Source organism: Rattus norvegicus, chromosome 6 (genome assembly GCF_021556685.1).
Source record: "Rattus norvegicus strain SHRSP/BbbUtx chromosome 6, alternate assembly SHRSP_T2T, whole genome shotgun sequence".
NCBI classification, from domain to species: domain Eukaryota; kingdom Metazoa; phylum Chordata; class Mammalia; order Rodentia; family Muridae; genus Rattus; species Rattus norvegicus.
This window is the reverse complement of record NC_141539.1, coordinates 51,473,493-51,496,678: the sequence shown is the minus strand read 5'-3', so window position 1 is coordinate 51,496,678 and position 23,186 is coordinate 51,473,493. Positions and strand designations below refer to the sequence as shown.

The 23,186-nt window shown below is 47.8% G+C and overlaps 1 protein-coding gene across 2 annotated transcripts in view; it reads left to right on the top strand.

The window, feature by feature from the left end:
- Positions 1-2,687: 2,687 nt before the first annotated feature.
- The window catches only part of Colec11 (collectin sub-family member 11), a 32,470-nt gene continuing 11,971 nt past the window's right edge, over positions 2,688-23,186 (top strand). For both annotated transcript variants that reach the window (NM_001427173.1, NM_001427172.1), the window contains 3 exon segments: positions 2,688-2,744; positions 7,982-8,137; positions 12,094-12,165. In NM_001427173.1, the coding sequence (NP_001414102.1) occupies positions 8,008-8,137; positions 12,094-12,165 (202 nt within the window). In that variant the 5' untranslated portion in view covers positions 2,688-2,744; positions 7,982-8,007.

The window sequence follows — 23,186 nt, the reverse complement described above, 5'->3', positions numbered from 1 at the left end:
TTAAATGGTTAAGACCTTTTAACTAGTTGGCAAGAAGAGAGATTTTCAATGCCCACACCCTGGTCTTTCTGCTCCTCTGTATCCCCCAGTGACTAGGCATAGGACAAGGGATGGAAGTGTTGTGCACTCTCCGGGAACTCAGACACCCTCAGTGATGAGGGCCTTTGGGGAGGTGGCCGTGGTTAATGTCCTCATGGACAGTGTCCCACAGATACAGCAGCACGTCCGATGTGACCCCAGTAAGTTTCCCATCCAGAGCAGAGTGGGTTTCATGTGACTCCTCTATCCAAACTCCATGGTTATCTCAGAGAGATGTAAACAGTCACTGGATTTGGGCCAGTCTTGTTCTGGCTGGGAATGGGATGGTCTATGGGGTCAGGGCAGAGGAAAACAGTGGTCTGCTTCCAGTGGAGGATTCCTGGTGACACCAGAGTACGCTTAATAATACAAGAGTCCTAACTTACAATCTACTCAACACAGGCAAGCTAAATTGCACTATTTTTGCAATTGGGAGTATTTTTGAAACTGTTGGAACTGTTTAAAAAAACCCTCAGGGTGGACTGGAGACATAGGTCAGTCGCCTGGTATTCACAAAGCCCTGAGTTTAATACCAGGGTGGGACTGAAGATTCAGAAATGGTGGCTCATGCCATCCCAATGCTAAGCAGTTGTAACAAGAGGATGGCCTCTAATTTGAGGCCAGCCTGAGTTATGGAATAGATTGCTTTAAAAAGGGGGTAGGGGAAAGCAGGGTATGGTGGTGCGTGACTTTAATCCCTGCTTGGGAGGCAGAGGCAGAGGGCAGAGGCAAGCGGATCTCTGAGTTGGAAGACCACTTGGTCTACAAAGCAAGTTTTAGGACAGTCATGGTCATACAAGAGAAACTCTATCATGAAAAACAAGCAAACAAACAAACAAGAAAATATGTGTTGGAGGGAAAAAATGTCTTAGGCTTTCTGGGCCCTCTACCACCTTGAGACAGTAGGGATGTCTGATAGTTTGCTTGGGCAGGTTTTGTGTTTGAATTTTGGTTTTGGTTTTTGAGAACAGGGTGTCTCTGTGTAGCCTTGGCTTGGCTGTCCTGGAACTTACTCTGTGGACCAGGGTGGCCTTGAATTTGAGGACCACCTGCCACTGCCTCCTGAGTGCTGGGATTAAAGGCATGTGCTGGGCTGGAGAGATGGCTCAGCGGTTAAGAGCACCCGACTACTCTTCCAGAGGTCCTGAGTTCAATTCCCAGCAACCACATGGTGGCTCACAACCATCTGTAAAGAGATCCGATGCCCTCTTCTGGTGTGTCTGAAGACAGCTACAGTGTACTTATATATAAATCAATAAATCTTAAAAAAAAAAAAAGGCATGTGCTACCATCGCCCAATGCTTGGTAGGTTTAGGAAGGATTCTCGGAACTCTCGGCTAGCTCTGTGCCCCTCTGTGAACTCTGGAATTGTGAACAGAGACATTTCTATTGAGTTCGAGGACAGCTGCATGAGAGTCTGTTTGAGAAACGAAACGTAATAAAAGTCAAGCTTTGTTTGGAGATTATGGATTCACGTGCAGTTGTAGAAAACAATTCAGAGAGTTCCCTTGAGTCGTCTTCCCAGTGGAAAGTCTGAACAGTACCACAGCCCAGAAGGTCAGGCCATGTCACTCTTGAGACACACAGTAGTGTCTTAGCCAACCACTGATCTGTCCTTGATTTTTATAGTTTTATCACTTTGTGTTATATGGATAGGATGTAAGGGCAATTTGGCTGTAACATCATACACTCCATTGATCGTGAAGTTGGTTTGGCTGATCTGGCTTCCTCCCTCATGGATCCACAAATTTGTCTAGAAGCCACAGGCCAGCAGTAGACCTTCCCTGATGGAGTCCTGCTGTTCCTTTGAGGGTAATAGAGTGGCTGTGCTTCCCTGATCAGCCTCCAAACAGGCTCGCCAGAGGATTTTATAGATGGAACTGCACCATGGGTAACTTTTGGAGTCTGTTTTGGTAGAGCACAGAACTCTCGTTGATCTCTCCAGGTGGTCGTGGTGTAGTGTGTGTGTGTGTGTGTGTGTGTGTTTGTGTGTGTGTGTGTGTATATATGCATGTGTATGTGTATATGTGTATGTATTGTGTATGTGTGTGTATGCATGTATGTAGTGTGTATGTGTGTGCAATCAGGTGCATGTGTGTGTGTAAAGATTCATGTGAACTGTGTTCTATCTCCCTCTACTACTCTCTACCTTTTGTTTTTGTTTGTTTGTTTAAGTCACAGTCTCACTATGTACTCCTGGCTGGCCTTGAACTTGCCACATAGTGCAGGCTGGCCTTTAACTCACAGCAATTCTCCTGCTTTAGTCTTCAGAGCGCAGGGATTACTGGTGTGCACCACCATGTTTGGCATAGTCACTTATTGGAAGAAAAAGAAGAGAAGGGAAAACAGGAAGAAAACCAAAATTGAGAGAGAATGTTTGGGGTGGGGTTGGCTGGGCTTTCCAGGCACCCCAGCCTGGCAGCAGGGGCTGAGTTCCCACACTCCACAGGCCCCTGCAGGACAGCTGATGGTTTCAGGCAGGAAGCTCTTGCAGATAAGGCTGCCGCTCCAACAGATTCGCTGGGCTGTCTGACATCCCAGGCAGGGTTTCTCTCTGAGTTGGACTGCAGCTGGTCTCTGTAAATAACAGCCATGAGGTTCCTTGGAGCAGTGTCTCTGCCAGCCGGTGACTGTCAGGACAGCTCCTTCGCTTAGTGGGTATCCAGGTAAGAGGTGCTGCCCCAGGACACTAGGCCAGGGGTGGGCAGTTGTTGAACACAGGCAGGAGGGCAAATTTCCAAGCAGGGCTGGAGGGTGGAATTGACCAGGTGGGACTCAGTCTCAGATATAAACATCCTGGAGTTGACCAGTAAGTCAGACACCAGGTTTCCAGAGTTCGTTTAGCTCAGTAGGTAATGGTGGAATCTTCCAGGCAGATTCTGGTCGATCAGTTGCTATTACAGATGGAATTACAAGCCACTTAGGTTTCTTAAGAGGTGGAGTTTGAATAGATCATTTCTAACTCCAACCTGGGGGAGCGCCATACCTCAGGCTGCCATCGAGCAGCATTTATGGGTTGACAGCTCAGTCCTGTTCAGGGACCTACAGCTCCAAGGCATACTCAACTGTGGGTTTTAGGTGGGGTGGGGAGTGACCAGGAGGGAGGGACATTTCCCTCAGGGGAGCCACCTAACAGTGGATATTGCCACTTGGAAGGGGAGTAACTCCAAAGGGCAGCTGCTTGTTGTGCCCTGACACCAGCTTTCGGGACTGGCCGCTGTGTTCGAATGCCCCCAGCTAGCAGCTCTGTATTAAAATGGTCAAATTTGTGGGCCATTGCATGGCACAATGGTACTTGATTTGTTGAGATCTTGCCTGGGAGAGCAGAGCTCTAAGCCTTCACACTTGGTTTTCTCTCTAATCTTGAGACATCTGTGCCAGAGATGAAGGAGACCAGGCAGACCTCTCTTTACCATGGCGTTGGTCAGATCTTCCCTGTAGCCTCGTGGCAGGGGTGGGAGTGTCACTTTAGGACAGAGGAGGCTTCCAAATGACAGTGCTGTTCACAGAAGATACTTCAGGGTCTGTGAGACCCAGGGCTTCACGGTAGGTGTTGAGTGGACATGTCAAGATATGTGTTTGTGTTTGGTTACTGTGTTTCCCCCTGGCCTACTGCCAGTTCATTCTTATGTTTCTTTTGTGAATTCCACATTTAATCTCTCCCCGAGAAAGCTGTCTCTTTGATAGAAGTGGGCCCCCAGTCTTTGGGGCCCTGGCTAAAGAGATAAGGATGTTGTTTTTAAAAAGGTTTTGGGCTTGCTGCATAGTCTCCGTTTATAAAACCAAATTCCTTTCCTGAGAGGCAACTGAACAGCACATGAGCCAGAGCTTCCTGGTGGACAGGGTGCCGCCCCGTGTGCCCACCTGTCCTGTTCTGGAGCAGGTCTGGGGAAGAATCTGAGAGAGTTGGAGGACAGGGCCCCATGGCATCCGCTAGCTTAGATGAGAGCTGATGGAAAGGGCACACAGGCAGGAGAGTCGGTGAGAGAGGAGGTGGTAGAGGACAAGCCAGCTTGGAGGGCTTCTGTATCTCTGCTCTCCCTGTCTGCTGTGGCCTGATCTTTCGTAAAGCCACACTTAGGACTTTCATGGAGGGAAAGTCCATGTCTTGCTGGATGCCTGCTGTCTCCGGAGGAGCATTTGTTTCTGTGGAATACGTTCCTGTGCCATTCTGGGAGCACTGAGAAAGACAAACATCTGAACAGTTTTTAATCTAACAAGCGGAGGGCGCAGCAAGGGTCAGCGTTGCTTTGTTTGTTTGTTTTCATGGGGTCTCGTTTTCTAGCCTTGGTTGGCTCCAAACTCAGAGGAATCCCCTCTGCCTCTCATGTGTTTGGTAGGGGCCACCATGCCCAGCTGTTTGAATCATTTAAAAATCATGCATACGTATGTGTCTGCGCATATGTGCATGTGTGCGCCGGTGCCAGTAGAGGTCAGAGGCATCGGCTCTCCTACAGCTGGGGTTGCAAGCACTGGGAAACAAACTCGGGTGCCCTGCAGGAGCAGTGCATGTTCTTAACCACTGAGCCATCTCTTTAGCACCCCCAGCCCCTCCTTTTTAATTGATGATATTGGATCTTATTATGTATCCCTGGCCAGATGCTGGTCCTGGATCTCACTATTGGAGCCCAGGCTGGCCTTGAACTCATGACTTCATATTCTGCTTCCCAAGTGCTGGGCTGATAGCCATGTACCATCATACGTGGCTTATTATTACCTTTGTGGCTCTACAGAAAAGGAAGCCACTTAGGGAACAGCTGAGTGCTGCTAATAGCACGGTGGGGAGGTGTGCTTACCCACAGGCTTTGCACCCCCTTGTTTCTTGAATTGCTGGAAATTTCAGGACAAATGACAGCAGAGCAATAATCCATGTGTGACAACCCCTGGGTCTGCAGAGTCCCATGTAAGCTCAGCATTATGTTTCTCATGCATTTATGCATGTAGCCGTGTGTAGATAACTCTGGAAAATGAGAAGCTAGAAGAGACTCTAAGCAGTGCTCATTCCTGCTAGAGCTGAGCAGTGAGTACCCAGGCCTCTCTAGAGAGGTTCCCATCGTCCATGGTGGTTTTCCTCCCTCCCCACGCCCCTCTCCCTCCCTCCCTCCCTCCCTCCTTCCCTCCCCCCTCTCCCTCTCCCTCTCCTCCTCCTCTCTCTCTCTCTCTCTCTCTCTCGTGTGTGTGTGCGTGTGTGTGTGCGTGTGTGTGTGTATTTCCACCCACTCCACAAACCTATCCATGTGTGCCGTTTTCTGCTCCCAAACCTGATTTTGTAGTCTGCCTTGATTTGTTTTTCTTCTTAATAAAAGCAGAAACTCAGCAGGCACACAGTGTTTTCTCAGGCTACCATTTCCACTTAAGCCCTTCTGCATGCAGTGGAGTTTTCTGCCTGTTGGCTCCTCACGGCTTTTGAGGATTCGACTATTATAGGAGTAGGCATCTCATTAATTAACCTCTGGCTGCCAGAGCTTCCCTTCTTGCCTACCACCCTACAAGCTCAGGATCAGAGCAACGTAGGTTGGAGAGTGGGAGCCAGGCCTCAAACCTCAGCCTCCTAAGGTCAGAGCAGTGTTGAGATCAGCAGAGCCCATGCCCTGCAGATTCAGGATGTTGTCTTTGTGGTTTGAACTATACAAGGTCTTCCTCCCCTGAGTCCTTGAAGGCTGGAGGTGGCTTTCCATTATATACCTCTGGACTTTGAGTAAGATCCCAAGGTATCAAGGTCGGTGAGTCCTTTTGACTTATAACCTAAATACTATACACTTCAATCATGCAGCCCCATTCTTAAGCCTCACCTCTGCTTATGCTATTTCAAAGCTCTGTCCCCCCTCCACCCATTCTTAAGCCCTGCCTCTGCTTAGGTGGGCAGTCTTCATCTACCGTCACTGAACCTTTTTGTTTTCTTGCCTCTTGTGGGGACTCTTTTCAGGGCCAAAAGAGGAGTTTCAGATGGTGTCCCTTCATGCTGCAGGGACAGATGATTCATCACCAGATGCAGCTTTCCTTGTCTGACACAATAGTGGTAGTACGTCTGTGGACATCTTGACTCTACAGGTTTTGGGGAGAACCCATCCTTGGGAGCAGATGTGGCAGGGCTTTGGTGTTACCCAAGTGGGCGTCAGCACAGCCAGATAGGGGACTCCAAAGATTACGAAGGCTCCTGGGACTTGGTCTGTGTCCTCACTGCCTTGATTTGTTCTCTGTGGATAGGCGGACAGGATGATCTCACTGACTGTGTATGTTCGTCCCTCGCCTCTGATGGCTGGAGTCAGGGAGGGATGCAGAACATCTTGATCTTTTGGACAAGCTAAACCATTGCTCTGTCCACCCAAGTTCTGTTGCTTGTTAGCCATGGGAGAGCTATAGGCTTCTTTGACTGGAAGAACAAATCTAGCCCTGACCCCCTCCCTTCCCCAGGTTTTCTCTTCTCAGTAGCCCCGGCCCTGTTCTCCAGAGCTGTAGTTGGCCATCCCCTCACATTTCCCACAGCATCCAGTGAAAACCAATCAGCTTTGCCTCCACAACACATCCCAACCATGCCTTTCTTCTCTGCCTCTGCCATGGTGTCCCCATGACCCCTTGCATACTGTGGTCTCCTTTGTCTGGCCTCCTCGCTCCCACTTATTCCAATAAATACAGTCTCCAAAGAGTCACCTAGTGGCCCTCTTATAAAGCTAGACCCTGATCAAATGCTTCTATGTTGTAGCCTTGGACTCCCCGCACCCCCAAAGGTTTCACAGTAACACCAGCTCTGAGTTTTCACTCTGTTCCACAGGGCGCTTTTTCTCCTTTGTGCTCACAAGGCCAGGCAACTTCTTCCCAAGCTCCAATCATTTACTCCATTCCCCAAACCCTCACCTCCCCACCCCCTCCTAACCTCCCCCTTTCCCACCCCTCCCCATCTCTAGATAGCAGCACAGCACATGCATGTCCAGGCCATCTTGCCCTGCCTCTTTCCTCAGGGGAAGATGGCTGGCTCTTCTCTGCTGCCCTGGTTTATCCGTCTATCCTTTTGCCTCTTTTTAAAAGGGATGTATTTATTTTTATGTATGTGTATACTTCCATGTATGCATGCCCAGTGCCCACAGAAGCCAGAAGAGGGCGTTGGGTCCTACAGGAGTGGGAGATTACAGGTGGTTGTGCACCCGCATGAGGGCCCCGAAAACTGAACCTGGGTCCTCTGCGAGTGCAGAGACACCCCTAACCACCGAATCACCTTTCCAGCCCGTCTGTCCCCCTTTCTCTACCCCAGCACCCGGAACTGTGCCTGGCAGAAGGTCGGCCCTTGGAAATATTGCTAAGCAATTGACTGACCCAGCGGGGTAGGTGCAGGGAAGCATCAGAGATCTTCTGGGATAGATAATGCTGAAACCATTGTGAGGCTCTGATACACAAAGGGGAACCCTCTCCCCCAGTTTCCAGACCCAGTTTTTAATAAATCCTTCTTTCTTTTTCTCTTGTCACTACGGTTGGCCTTTCTCATTCCCTCTCTTCTTTTTCTGCTTTCAAACCATCTAGTGTGAATCTCTGTTTGTATTTGGATGTCTCCCCGCTTCCCCCGAGTCATGCTCCAAGCCCTGCAGGAGGCTCATGTCTTGCATAGGGGTCATTGTCTTCTTCGAGTCTGAGTCTTTGCCATTAGGATAAGTTGGAACTCTTGGGCAGGCCTTGTGTTTAGTGACTTGTTCTGAGGGAAGCTGGTCCCTACAAGTGACCTTCAGCAAAGGCTTAAAGAGAGAGGTCTGGGCACACATGGTGCTCTAGTTGCCTGGGAGCTTCAGAGTCTCGGTGGAAATTGGTAATTGGTATGTGACCAACCCAGAGAAAAATCGCGTGACTGTGGCCTGCTGTTTGCAATGCACTGACTGGTCAGAGCCTGTCACTGTTTATGTCTTCCTTCTTCCAGGAGTCAGCGTCCTGCCTGCACTCGTGATGATGAGGGACCTGGCTCTTGCAGGCATGCTGATCAGCCTGGCTTTCCTGTCCCTGCTGCCATCTGGATGTCCCCAGCAGACCACAGAGGACGCCTGCTCTGTGCAGATTCTTGTCCCCGGCCTCAAAGGTAATGGCTAGTCTGCTGCTCTGGTGTGGCCTTGCTCATGCCTCTGGGTGTCTCAGTCTCCTACATGGCCTGGCACTTCAGCACACACTCACAAAGACTGGCTCTGGACCAGGTACTCCTGGGAAATCTGCCCATCTGTTGGGCCTGGGATTCCCTGACTAGAAGACCAAGGTTCCCCGACATTTAAACTCTAGTCAAGACATTGTGGATTTCTGGCTAGTGATGCATATGCAACACAGCCTCAGGAGTCTTGTATAAAGGCCTTCTCATGTGATCCTCTCCTGAATGAGCTGGACTGCTGAGGTCAGCCAGCCTCCTCCCTGCTCTCTGATGTCACAGTGTTTACATCCCATGGCCTGTAGGGATGAAGTCTGCTTGCAGAAACATTTGCAGAGAGTACAGCAGTCCAGGGATGCCTGTGGCACTTCTTCCACTGACAATGAGCATATGTGCTTTTCGTGAAAATAATGGACACACCCCTTCATTGTCAGGTCAGATAATACCAAAGCAAGCGTGACCTGGCTGAAGGCTTTGTGTTCACAGATCTAGATCTGATTCGAGAAGACTCAAGTGGTAAATTGTTTCCATGAGCAAAGACAAAGCAGTACTAGTGACAGTGGGAAAGACGGCAGATGGAATGACAATCTGTTCTGATAGAAAGATGGCTGGGGGGGGCTGGGGCAGGTCTGTGCAGCTGGGCTCTCTGTGTGAGTGGAGAAGTCCACAGCAACCCTATGCCAGGGACATGACATTCTCCAGGGTTTGCTTATCAGCACGGGTAAGGAGCCCCTCCCACTCCCCTGAGCTTTGAGCAGTGTTGGAAACATCTTAGATCTTGATGACCCTTCAGGGTTTTTTCTAAGGCCTCCAGGACCAGCTGGATTTAGAGTTAAGCATCCTGGGAAGGTTTCCACCATCTTGGGCAGAGGTCAGATTTCTTTGTGAGACAAAGGATCTCACTTTGAAGCCCTGGCCAGATGGGAACTCGCTGTGTAGCCTAGCCTGGATTGAAGAACTCTGCCTGCCTCTGCTTCTGGAGTGCAGGGATCAAAGGCCTGCACCATCATAGCTAGCAAAAACAACGTTTTATGATCAAGTAGTTTCAGGACATAAAGTAATCATGGATAGATTTGGGGAACTGCATTAGGGGGAGCTTCAGAGCCTGGACATCAAGGTGTTTGTTTGGGGGCGTCAGAGGTCTTGTCCTCCTCTACCCACTGTGGGTGGCATGGGAAGATTTTCCTGGAGAATAACATTTAAGTGAAGAAGTTTTTTTGAAAGATATAAAAATTATTTACAGATCTCCCCATCCCCCTTTGTGTGTACACACATGTGTGTGCTTCTGTGGAGGCCAGAGGTCAGCCTCTGGTATTGTTCCTGGTACATCATCAGCTTTGCTCTGTGAGATAGGGTCTCTCAATGACTTGCTGCTTCCTGATTTAGTCTAGTCTGGCTAGCCAGGAGCCCCAGGGTCCTCCTGATTCTACCTCCCCAGTACTGGAATTGCAGGTGTATACTGCTATGCTTGGCCTTTTACATGGAGTTTGGAGATCAAGTCCAGTCCTACGCTTGCTGGGGCAAGCATTTACTGACAGACATCACCCCAACCCCACGAATCATATTTTAAAATGTCTTCACTGGTGCGACACTTCCTGTTCTAGTGTTAAGTGCTGTGCCACCGTCTTTTGGTGAGTTGGGAATCAGGATGAGCAGTTTTCAATAAAATTAGAGACAGACCCAGGATGAAAGGGGAGGTTGCGGGGAAGTTTCGTGGTGGGTGTGGTGACCTTCTTGCCTTCTTTTTTTAAGAGGTGAAGCCTTCAGGTAAGTGACAATGTAGTGGATGATTGTCTAGTTCATTCAGCCTTACCCTAATCCAGGTAGGGATTAGGGATCAAAGAGGCTGTGGTCAGGCCCAGAGCCTGACCTTGGTCTGTCACTCAGCTCTCATAGCCCATCCTTTCATTCATGCACACCCACTTGTCTGCCTCAAATGAGTGAGAGCCATGTGCAAACTTGAGAAGCTTTCTAGAAACTTCTAGAAAAGCTGGAAGGTGTGCTTAGGGTTGCCTCTCAGTGGTTGGGGCCTTCCTTCAGCTGCTCTGAAGAGATTTCAGCCCCATGGAAAGGAGGGCCACAGTAGATACTTACTATGACACACACCATGACGCATGTACTAGGAAAGAAAACATGTTGCCACCCTTACCCATCTTTGGTGGGTCTCTGAAGTGGTGGGCTTTGCTGTTGCTCTTCCGTGGGTGATCACGTCCCCTTTGGCCCTGTCCCTCCGTCTATCCCTCTGGACAGCCTTTGCATCCCTTTAGCCTGTGTGCCCATCCATGTCTCTTTCCTTTGCTCTGGCTGGCTGCTTCCTGCTCACTGCACAGCTTCAGTTTAAAGGCCACTTCACCAGGGAGGCTTCCCATCTGAATCATCCTATGTCACTTCTGCTGAAGTTTGTGCCTCATTCCGTCGTATACGCTATGTGGCTAATGAGACTTCTCATGTCAATTTGACTTAAAATATTTTTCCTCTTGGGTAGCTCACAGAATGTTCTCTTTGTTGGTGACATCCCTTCGGCAGTGTCGCTGACACGTCTTTGCTATTTGGCCCTGATTTCCCCCGAGTGGTTCTCGGCTTTTAGTGTGCAGAGATTATTATGTTCTTGCTTTCACGCCCCACCCCCACCTCAGTACTGGAAAGTGCATCTGGCAGCTCTTCACAGGCTCTTAGGCATTCTCTTTCTCTCTGCTCCCTAGAATCCCTGTGAGATAGGTTTGGGCATTTATGAGCTTTTTTTTTTCTTTCTTTTCTTCGACTTCAATTTGATAACTTCAAAACAAAACCATCAAGGCTTCACAGATGACTGTCTCTTAGCAAGGAGAACTCCTCATCCTAATGTTTTGTCTCATGGGAAGTGAGTGAGCTCCTTCTTCTGGCCACTGCTTTCTAGCTGTGAGAGTGAATTTCAATCAGAGCATCCCCAGTGGGTTTGCTGTCATGCTCATTGCAATACATGGCCATGTCTCCTGTCTCTCTGTCTCTTTCTTTTTCTTCTCTCCCTCTTCCTCCTCTTCTCTCTCTCCCTCTTCTCCCTTCCCCTTCCCCTCTCCCTTCCCCTCCTCCTTTTTCTCCTTTTTCTTCCCTTTGTGACAGGGTTTCCCTCAGTAGCTTTGGCTAGCCTGGAACTCACTATATAGACAAGGATGTGTAGACCAAGAAGCAGAGACAAGTAGATGTCCAGGAGTTTGAGGCCAGATTGGTCTATAACTCAGTGTAGCCTTCAGTGACTTTCTGTCTTTTAGGAAGGGAAAAGAAGAATCAAATTTGTGTTGTCGGGAGGTCATTTGATCAGGGTTAGATTGGGGTTGAGGTTAGAGAATAGGTGTGGCCTTCTGGTTCCCTGCGACCCCCTAGTCCCCATGGACTCATCTTGTCAGATATCCTGACAGCTTATTTACACCTCTGTCTTTTGTACCTGACCACTGGACCCCAAACATGGAAGGCATACTCTATTGCTCTGAGGCAGCCCACGTGGGAAGCCACCATGAATGTTCCATGCATCATGCTGAGAGGACCAGTGGACACTCTGGTCTGTTCTCCCAGCATGCCACCAGCCTACATGATGTTTCCCTGGGGGCCACCCCATACTCTCCTTGTCACGTATCCTTCTGTTTAGAGTACCGTGGAGAGTCCTATATGGTGGGAAGGAGATTGGAAACCAGCCCAGAAGGAAAAATCTATTCCCCCAAAAATAAAGCAGTGTATGGAAAGCACATCCTAAGCTTAAACCTGGGTACCCAGAGCTCACCCTAGTGATGCTGGTTGCAGTTTGCAGTAGGGTGAGCAGGGAGTAGGACCAGACTGGCTGCACCATGAGTGAGAGCTTTTTTAGTTCTGTATGGATGCCCTGTCCTAGCCAAACTGTGCCTAAACAGATATGATTTCTTCCACAGGGGATTCAGGAGAAAAGGGAAACAAAGGAGCCCCAGGACGGCCAGGAAGAGTCGGCCCCACAGGAGAAAAAGGTATTCACAGCTCCAGCCTCCATGGGGAGGAGGTGGCTGGAATATGGAGGAGACAGAGATCAACTTAGACAGAGGTTATGGAGGGAAGGCACAGTGCTGGCCTGCAGAGCCTGAGGAAAGTACTGTATTCTGGAAACATAGTGGTGACTCCCTGAATGCCAAGGTTCAGGATCACGGCTATGTATTAAATGAGAGCACAGCCATGAAGGAAGGGTGGGAGGAGGCAGGGCACAAGCTGGGACGTTGCAATAGTAGCTGACCCACCTACCAAGCAGAAGTGTTGAGTGGGAGTGGTTTCCACTTTAATAAAACAATCTGATTCTGCCTCTGGGAGGCTGGTGAGACTCAACTGTGTATTTAAAGGAGTTAAAGCCTGTGTGTGAAGTAACCAGAACACGCATGCACAGGAATGAGAACATGCATGTATAGGAATGAGGGTTCCCATGTAGAGACCCAGGCTGTGGATGTTGGGTAGTCACACCACGCACAAAAGGGAGTCAGGACATGCACTGAAATAATCAGAATGTTCAGGAGCTAGATGCCCAAGGGGAGGCGCTCAAGGGCAGAAGTGCTCCAGTTTATATACATGGAACGGAATTTGAACATATGTAATTACACATGAAAGGAGCCTACCATAACAGCAGGTGATCAGTGAGCATGGCTGCCATCTATAGGGTGCCACCATCTTTACTATTTTATATTATATTATATTTTAAAATGTTTTACTATTTGTAATGAATTATGTGTATATGTATGTGTCTGTGTATGGGTTTGTGCATGTGAGTGCAGTGTCTGTGGAGATCAGAAGGGGGTGTTGGAACCCCTGGAGCTGGAGTTACCTGCAGTCTACTGGGCCCTCTTGAAAAGCAGCAATCGCCAGTTTTTTAAAAGATTTATTTTCCTTATTTTAAGGGTGTGTGTGTGTGTGTGTGTGTGTGTGTGTGTGTGTGTGTGTGTGTATACACATGAATGCAAGTGTCCATAAAGGTAAGACATGTCAGATTCTCTTGGAGATGTGGTTACAGGCAGTTGTATGCTACCTGATATGGGTCTGGGTCCTCAGGAAGAACAGTATGTGCTCTTAACCACCAAGCCATCTCTTCAGTCCCAAGGTTTTCTTTTCTTTTCTTTTTTTTTTTTTTTTTGATACAGGGTCTCACTATGTAGCCCTGGCTGGCCTAGAACTTGCTTGGTTGCGAACTCACGCAGTTCTGTCTGCCTCTTTCTAGTTTATATTTTTAAAATCATTATTAAAAGCTGTATATCCAGGCAGTGGTGGCACACGCTTTTAATCCCAGCACTCGGGAAGCAGACACAGTCAGATCTCTGAGTTTGACCCCAGCAGGCGCATTAAATTCCAGGACAGGCTGTATAGAGAAATTCTATCTCAGGAAAAAATGAAAAAGAAGAAAGAAAAGAAAAGGCTGTAAAGAAAAGCATCCTGAAGCCAGGGATGGTGGTGCAGGCCGTTAATCCCAGCACTCCGGATGCAGAGGCAGATGGATCTGTGTGCATTCCTGCTCCTGGTCTACACAGCAGGAGACCCTGCCTTTGGAAACAAAACAAGTGAATGAACAAAGAAGAGAAAGAGGAGTGCTCTCAGCACCCTGTGCCCATCCATCATGAGAACATGGATCACCACAGCTGACCTTGGGACATTGGAAAGCCTCTTTCTGTTTAAAAAACTACTAGAATAACATATTTGAAATTTTTAAGAATGATTTATGGACTCTTCCTGATCAAGTGCACAGGCTACGTCGTTTTGAGCTCACATACTGTGAGGCCCTTGTCTGGTGCGATGTGACCATCATATCCCTCCACTAACCCCAGACAGACACTAATTTTTTACTTCTTATTTTTTCCTGTTACTCATAGAAATGAATCACAAATGATGAATGGGATATTATCACAGTTCAAAGATCAAAATGTACCAAGATATTTGCTGAGAAAAGACCATCTCTGTGGCCCTTGATAACTTTTTACTCCTTTTTTAAAAAGAGTTATTTGTTGTTGAGACACTGTCACTGTCTCAGACACACCAGAAGAGGGCATCAGATCCCATTACAGATGGTTGTGAACCACTATGTGGTTGCTGGGAATTGAACTCAGGACCTCTGGAAGAGCAGTCAATACTCTTAACCACTGAGCCATCTCTCCAGCCCCTTTTTACTCATTTTTGCAGAGAGATCTTATGAATTGGCAAACACATTTATGTGTCTCATTTCTTTTGTGCAAACAAGATTTTCTTCTGCACTTTGCTCCTTCTACGTAATAGAGCATCTTGGAGGCCACTCCAGGAGAGGATGCAAAGGTCTCCTCATATTTTTTATTCAGCAATTGGTGTACTCAGGTGTGCGTTTATTCTGATTTACCTAAGGTTCACATTTTCTCGGATTTTTGCTGCCATGAGTGTGTGTGTGTGTGTGTGTGTGTGTGTGTGTGCGTGTGCGTGTGTGTGTGTGTATGTATATGTATGTGGTGTTTGTGTGTGTATGTATGCATGCATGTATGTATATGTACATGTTGTTTGCGTGTGTTTTTGTGTAGGTGTGTGTGTATGTATATGTGTTGTTTGTGTGTGTATGTGTGTGTATGTATATGTGTTATTTGTGTGTGTGTATGCATGTATGTATGTATGTATATGTGCATGTTGTTTGCATGTGTTTGTGTGTAGGTGTGTGTGTTTATGTGTGTTGGTATGTGTGTGTGTTTGTGTGTATTTGTGTGTGTGCATGCGTAGCTTCAAGATGTACTCTGATCTTGGGATTGCTTATTAGACTGAGTGTGCATTTGCAAGTTTGGGTGGATGTGATAGTTCACACCTTCAATTCTAGTAACACTAAAAGCAGAGGCAGGAGGATCATGAGTTTGAGGTTGGCCTGAGCTACACAGCAAGATTCTCTTTCCAAAACCATGCCCATCTCAGACTTACTCTTGTTAGTTAATGTCAAATATGTGAAGATGGCCTTAAGATGTTTTCAAGCTTGTTCCCCAAACTGCCCTCCATTGCCTGCTGCAAGCCCTGTGAGCTACATTTGCCTTAGGAGTTGGGGAGGCCAGGCATGGAGGCCCACACCTTAATGTCAGCACTCAGGAGACAGAGTCAGGCAGATATCTATGAGCTTGACAATGGACTGGTCTACAGAGTGAGTTCCGGGCCAGCCAGGACTACACAAAAACTGACTTAAAAATGATGTAGGCTTCCCAGGAATCTTGTCTAAGCCCAAGAGTGGGATGGAGTGCGAGTGATTCACAGCCACAAGCTCTGTGAATCCTGGTCACAGGCTAGCACTGCAGCTGGATGGGCGGGACGCCTGCTGAGCTATCCAGAGCACAGTAGAGATGCCACAAGCTGCAGCTGTTCGTCCTCTTGGAGAACCTAACTCCAGGCCTTGTAGGCTGTATCCTCATATCTCTGGAAGACCAGGCAATGTCACAGTGCTGGGAGGTACAGCTGGATTCCTTCTAGAAAGCTCTGTTCAGTTATGCTTCAGTTCTAACTATTGTTGGGTTATGGATGTGAAATCCAGGTCCACAAGGTGGTGGGTTTTCCCTGTCCTGTGTAGATACAGCACCAACCATTCTGCTCCTTAAAGCAGTCATGAGGATGCCCAGCCTCTGACCTTTACACATCATGACCTTTCCAGCCTCTGGCTTTACACGTCTTACAACTGCAAACGTGACCCATATCTGTAGTTGGGTTTGGCTGTCAACTTGTGCCAACATCCTTTTATATTAAGCGTGGCACTGGCTTCTGAGTGTTCTGGTAGCCTCATCAGGACCTTCTGTTCTAGAACATTCTCTTATGACTGCTTTCTCTCTTCCCACCAGTTGAAGTGTAGACGCTTTCCTCAGCTAATTTGAAACCAATTCTTACTATGGCCACATCAGGCGCTGTTCAGGAAGTCTGGGAGCTGTGTCATCCCAGCGCCTCTCCTCTCTTCACATCTCAAACAGATCCATTGCCAAGCTGGAAAGGAGGCAGCAGGGACTGAGTACCAGGCCCTGATGCTCCCCACCTTCAATCTGGCTAGCTTCCAGGCTCACCGTGAGGCGCGAGCTGCCCTCCCCACAGGTTGCATGGTTTGTGGATATCTAGTCATGGTGTGTGCTGTGGGTGGGCCCTGCTGGGGCCTCTGCTCCCATCTCTGGGTCTGAGTGTTAACGTGGAATTTTGGGGGTGCTCCTGCTCGCTCCATTACCTCCTGGAGGTGTGAACAATCTTTCTAGAGTGTGGGTTTGATACCCTTCCTTTCCTATTGATTTGAGGACTCGCTGAGATTAAGATTCTTGGCAGTTTGTTCCCTAGTACCTGCAGGTAGGGCCCATGCATGAGTGCCCCTGAGGAGGCCTACATACCACCGCAAACCCAAATGTGAGCTCCCTGCTTGCTGCTCCCATTTTATGGCTGTGCACTCTCCCTAAGGAATTTTGCTCCTTCTCTCTCTCCTTCCCCATTTACAGTACTATTTTCTTGCTGTGTCCCAAATGCAATGCATGCCTACCACCCAGCACTCAGGAGACTAAGGCAGAAGGGTGGTGAGTTTGAGGCCAGCCTGGGCTACATAGTGAGATACTATCTCTAAAACAAACCGCAACAAAAAAAACCCCTTGAAAATAAAACCAAAACAAAATATAATGCATGACACTTCAACCAAAGCAGCATTCTAGATGGTGGTAACTGTATTATTGTGCCAGAAATGGAGGGCAGCCGAAGGCATGGGGGTGAAAGCATTGATCAGGTTGGAACAGATGCAAGAAGGTTTAATGAAGAAATGCACTGCAGGAGACAGATGCAGGAGCTGAATTCAGAAAGAGAGAAAGAGAGAGAGAGGAAGAGAGAGGGGAGGGGAGGGGAGGGGGAGAGTGGAAAGGTGGAGGGAGGGGGGAGAGTGGAAGGGGGAGGGAGGAGGGGAGGAAAGGAGAAGGAGAGGGAGACGAGTGGAGGGGATGGGAAGGGATGAGAGCCTGAGAACGAATTCTTTATAAGGGTTAAGGAAGCTGCCTGGTTTGACTTTGTGCCCAGGAGTGGGTTCATATTTGGATAGACAAGCGTGCACCTTGATACCTTGTTAAGCAGTAAATGTTACAGCAGGAGCCATTGTTCTTGATTTGGGCCATGCGGAATGAGATGAGCAGGCTCTAGGTGTGTGTAGGATATCACAGGCTGCTGGGGTCTGAGTGTTAATGTGGAATTTTCTGACTCTTCTTTGAGACAAGCTCTCACGTATCACAGACTGGCCTCGAACTTCCTGTGAAATCATCCTCCTGCTTCAGCCTCCTGAGTACTAGAGTTAAGGGCATGCAGCATCCCACCTGGTGTCCTGACTGCCTTATCTCTTGTCATGACAGGATGCTCTGACCAAAGCGACTCTAGGAAGGATTTATTTGGACTCACACACTTTGAGGTTAAAGCCTGTCATTGCTCACATTGGCAGAGTTCGAAGCTGTCTTTTAGGTCACCTGCCACTACTTAAATAACCTGATCTTATAGAAATGAGATCCACTGGAGACCCCAGGAGGTGGACCTGCTAGTGACCGGCACCTTCAAAGGACGCTGTGACGGGTGCTCAGTGAGTGCCACAGTTGAGCAGCATGTCACCATTTCTTTTTTATTCTTGACACTCCCGAAGCATGTGGGCAATGAGGACAGATCTACATCATCCTAAATTTTATGTCCCTGGGGCTCAGCCTAACGCTGGTACCCTGAAAGCCTTTTTCAGTTAGTTTGAAATATATCTTGAGATTTAATATCTTTAAGTATCTTTGAAGTCCCTGGGTGATCTCAGCTCTGGCTGAGGGCCCTGTCTGTGTACCCCCTGCACCTCCCCACAGCCTCTGAAAGGCACCGATGTTGGCTTGTACTAACAGGCCTAGGTGCTGCTGCTGCAGACAGCACTCCCTAGGGTACTGGGCTCCCCAGTCTGGGTCTGGACAGCTCAGCTTCCACCAGATGTAACTTGTGCCCACCCGGGGACTGGTCTGGAGTAAGTGGCTGACTTGCAGAGTGGGCAGCCCCCTGCTAAGAGGAAACCTGCTGGTGAATCGAGTTTACTGAAACAAAGCCAGGCCGAGTGGAGCCAGCAGAATTGCCTGCCGTCATCTGCCCTTTATTGAGACAAGAACAGTGTCTGCATTTTTGGGTGGCGTGCTGTGTGGCAGGCACAGAGTGGCTCTGCTGATGTGACTTGATATGTGTGTGTTGTCCCAGATTTTTCTGTCTGGTTCCCAGACTTACGCTGTGACAAGAGCGGGTGGCTGCCCCGTTCCCCTGCCACAGAGGCTGGGGCCCCTCCTGGCACAGACAGTGGAGGGTAGCTGTGCCAGCACTGGGCTGTCATGAGCTGCAGCCCACACACCATCCTTCATAAAAATCGCTGAGGAGGCTGAATTGCAAGTGCCCCCTTTGCCCCATCTCCACTTCAAAGGGCGCTGATATCTTCATTAAAATTAATAAGAATCACGCACCTGCTGTGAGCTGCCCACCCGCTCCCATCTTCCTGCGTGTCTGGAGAACAAATGGGAGCCTCCCCACTTCTCGTTAGAGTAATGGGCTGTAAGGATGGAGGTCACCACGGCTCCCAGCATTCTGAGTGCCTCAGTAAGCTTCTCTGCTTAAAGGCACAGGCTCTAAATGTGTCTCGGTGCAGCTGACCTAGTGTGCATATTGCATAAAGCTTTCTGTTCTGTGGAGCAGCCAGGAGAACTTCCTGGGAGCAGGAAGGAAGTGCAAGCTTTTGAAAAAAAAATCTCCTTCTGCAGGGGTTTTAGCCTTGTAACCAGGACACCACGCTGCCCATGGAGCTAAAACCAGTCTGTGACCAAACACGGAGGAGGAGCAGATATTCTAGATGTGTCAGAGCCTTTCATTACTTCTTCTTCAACACATCCAAATGATAGTATAGTCTCAGCAGCAGCAGCAGTCGTAGCTGCTGATCCCGTGTGAAGCTATGATGCTAGAGGGTCAGGTAGCAAAAGGTCCCCTCTGCTGCTTTGGGTTAACTAACTCTGTGCTAAATAACTTTATCATCCTGGGTTGTGTGAGGATCAACTGTGTGCTTATACACATGTGCTTGCACACATGTATAGCATGTATATTCACATACATGTATATAATATGTTTTATATGTGGACATGCATGCACACACAAAATCATAGGTGTACATTACTGTTTGTATGTTTGTATACCTGTATATAAGTATACGTATATAAAGTACCATGTGTTTGCATGTCCATATATATGTATACATGTGTACAAATATTCTACATATATATGCTTGTATTTACATGTATATTTGTGTGTATGTATAGATAGCACACTGTATCCTTGTATGAACATACATGTATGTGAATGAATTTAATTGTAAGTATATATATATGTGTGTACACACATATTTGCATATACATATGTGAATATAAGTTTGAGGTATTTCTACATATGCATAATTAAATGTATGTATGATTATGAAGCATCTAGTTGTACTTGTATAGTCATGCTTACATGTGATACATATGTGTACTCTATGTATGCATATTTGTGTATGTGTGTTTTAGTTAGTTTGGCTTCTCTTACTGTGATAAAACATTTTGACCAACAGTAGCTTAGAGGAGAAAGAGTATATTTCAGCATACAGGTTATAGTCCATCTGTAACCTGACTTGAGGAAGTCAGGGCAGGAACTCAAAGCAGGAACCTGGAGGCAGGGATATTGGAGAAAATCTGTATTTTTGGCTTGTTCTCCCATTTACTCACAGGCTCGTGCTTAGCTGGTTTCTTATGTAGCCCAGGACCACTTGCCTAGGGATAGTTCTGCCCACAGCGGGTCGGGCTCTCATGTATCAATGATAAATCAAGGCAATGCCTCACAGACAAGTCCATAGGCCTATCTGATCTAGGCAATTTCATAGTTGAAGCTTTCCTCTCATAGGACTCTAGGTTGTGTCAAACTGACAAAGTAAAGTAGGACAGTGTGTTTGTGTTTACATGACTATAGTATGCATGTTCACGTGTGTGTGTACCTGTGTCTAATATGCATGCGTGTGTGTGCTGTGTGTATGTGTGTGTTGCTCAGCTCCAAACCTGACCCAGCAGACATTCTGCTCCCAGCAGCTGCTCTCATTCTGGTGGATCTCTGGTCGACCCAGAGATGTTTATGGGGAGGCAATGGCTCTGTCTGCCTTGCCCAGACTGTCTCACAAAGGCCTTCTTCTGAGTGTACCCAGTCTTCTCAGGATTGAGGTGCCATGGATTGGGGCCTAGTAGTTCGGCTGAAAGTTTGGGACAGAAGAGAATGAAGTGCTAGACAGGAAAGGTAGAGTTGTCTGACTGCCACTGGCCAATGGCCCAAGAGGCCACTGTTTGCTTTCCTATGGTCCGGAAAGACCATGAGCCTGCACGAGATCTTCAGCTCTGGTTCTTAGAAGTGTACCCTTCACTACTTCCTGAGCCAGTGAGGAGTAGGCTTGGGGTACGCCATAGAGGTAAAGTCCCCTGTCCAAGAGCTGAGGCACATTTGGAGCCCTGATGAAGAGTCATGTGACACTGGTCTTAGTATAATCTAATCATTGGATTCCTGCCTATGACCTATGCATGCCACTCTGGCTTCCCGATACAGTGACCTGGGATTCTGGGGACATTTAGGACATCATTTGCAGGTGAGGAAGAGGGTTTAAAGATGATTACAACATATCTAAGGGAGTACGAATGTGAAGCTGGATGTAGTACTCACATCCTTAATCCCAGCACTTAGGAGGCAGAGGCAAAGTAAACCTCTGAGGGTTCAAGGCCAGCCTGGCCTACACAGTGAGTTCCAAGCCAGCCAGAACTCTTGTGAATAAAAACCTGGGACTTGGGTCTGTCCTCATGTAGTTCATGCTCTGAATCACTGGACAGTGATATTCATTGGTTCACTGGGTGACCTGTGGAACTCACCTCCCTTTTGGGACTTGCTTCTGTGCTGGAGCAGAGGACAACAGGGTCAGTCAGCTTGTTGTAGAAGTTAGGTTGTTCTTCCTCCCATCCCCATGCTCCCAGAAATAAGACTCGGACTCAAAATATATTTACAGCTACCTTGGCCATATACCTAGGCTCTTCTCTGCGTAGACCGTAACTTAACATAACCAATTTATTCTAAGCTACGTGCTGTCTCATGCTTTGTTATGTGTGCTTAGGTACCATGTGTCTGTCTCATCACATCTTCCATGCAAATCTCCTGCCCGGCACGATCCCAGATCCCTCCGGCCTTCTACCTTCTATTTCCTGCCTATAGGCTAAAGATTTATTTATTTATTTTTATCGGTTATTTTATTTATTTACATTTCAAATGTTATCCCTCTTTCCAGTTTCCATTTCACAAGCCTCCATCTCTTCTTTCCTCCCCCTGCCTCTATGAGGGCGCTCCCCCACCTGCCCACCCACTCCTGCCTCAGTGGCCTAACGTTCCCCTATCCTGGGTCATGAAGCCTCCACAGGACCAAGGGGCTCCCCTCCCAGTGATGCCAGAGGCATCCTCTGCTACATAATGAGCTGGAGTCATGGGTACCTCCTGTGTACTCTCTGGTTGGTGGTTTAGTCCCTGGGAGCTCTGGGGGAGCTGGTTGGTTGATATTGTTCTTCCTATGAGGTTGCAAACCCCTTCAGCTCCTACAGTCCTTGCCCTAACTCCTCCATTGGGGTCCCAATGCTTAGTCCAATGTTTGGTTGGGTACATCCACATCTGTATTGGTCCAGCTCTGCCAGAGCCTCTCAAGGGACAGCTATACAGGGCTCCTGTCAGTAAGCACTTCTTGGCATCAGCAATAGTGTCTGGGTCTGGTGTCAGCAGATGGAATGAATCCCCATGTGGGGCGGTCTCTGGTTTGCCTTTCCTTCAGTCTCTGCTGCACTCTTTGTCCCTGCATTTCTTTTGACGGGAGGAATTCTGGATTAGTGTTTTTGAGGTTGGTGGGTGACCCCATCCCTCAATTGAGGGCTGTACCTATCCACTGGGTATGGTCTCTATAGGTTCTCTCTCCCCTTTGTTGGGTAATTTGGCTAAAGTCATCCTTGTTGGGGCCTGGGAACCTCTTGGGTCTCTGGCATCTGGGACTTTCTAGTGGCTGCTTCTTCCCCTACTGCTACACACCTACTTTCAAATTTCTGACCCTCTGTTTTTCTCCCCCATCTCCTCCCATATCTGAACTGGTCCCCTTTTCTCTCCCCCTCCTCTCTCCCTCCCAGATCCCTCTCTCCCTCTACTACCCAGAGATTATTCTCTTCCCCCTACTGAGTAGTACTGTAGCACCCACACTTAGGTGTGATCTTTCTTCTTGGGTTTAATATGGTCTGTGAGTTGTATCATGGGTATTCTGAGCTTCCTTTTGGCTAATATCCACTTACCAGTGATCACATGCCATTTGTCTTCTTTTGTGACTGGGTTATCTCACTCAGGATATTTTCAAATGCTATCCATTTACCTGTGAATTTCATGAAATTATTGTTTTTAATAGCTGAGTAATACTCCATTGTGCAAATGTACCATATTTTCTGTATCCATTCCTCTGTTGAGGGACATATGGGTTGTTTCCAGCTTCAGGCTATTATAGGTAAGGCTGTTATGAACATAGTGGGACATGTATCCTTATTATATGTTGGAACATCTTTTGGGTATATGCCCAGGAGTGGTTTAGCTGGGACCTCAGGTAGAACTATTCCAATTTTCTGAGGAACCGCCAGACTGATTTCTAGAGTGGTTGTACCAGCTTGCAATCTCACCAACAATGGAGGAGTGTTCCTCTTTCTCCACATCCTTGCTAGCATCTGCTGTCACCTGAGTTTTTGATCTTAGCCATTCTCACTGGTGTGAGGTGAAATCTCAGGCTTGTTTTGATTTGCATTTCCTTTATGACTAAGGATGTTGAACATTTCTTTAAGTACTTCTCAGCCGTTTGAAATTCCTCAGTTAAGAATTCTCTGTTTAGCTCTGTCCCCAATTTTAACAGGGTTATTTGGTTCTCTGGAGTCTAACTTCTTGAGTTTTTTGT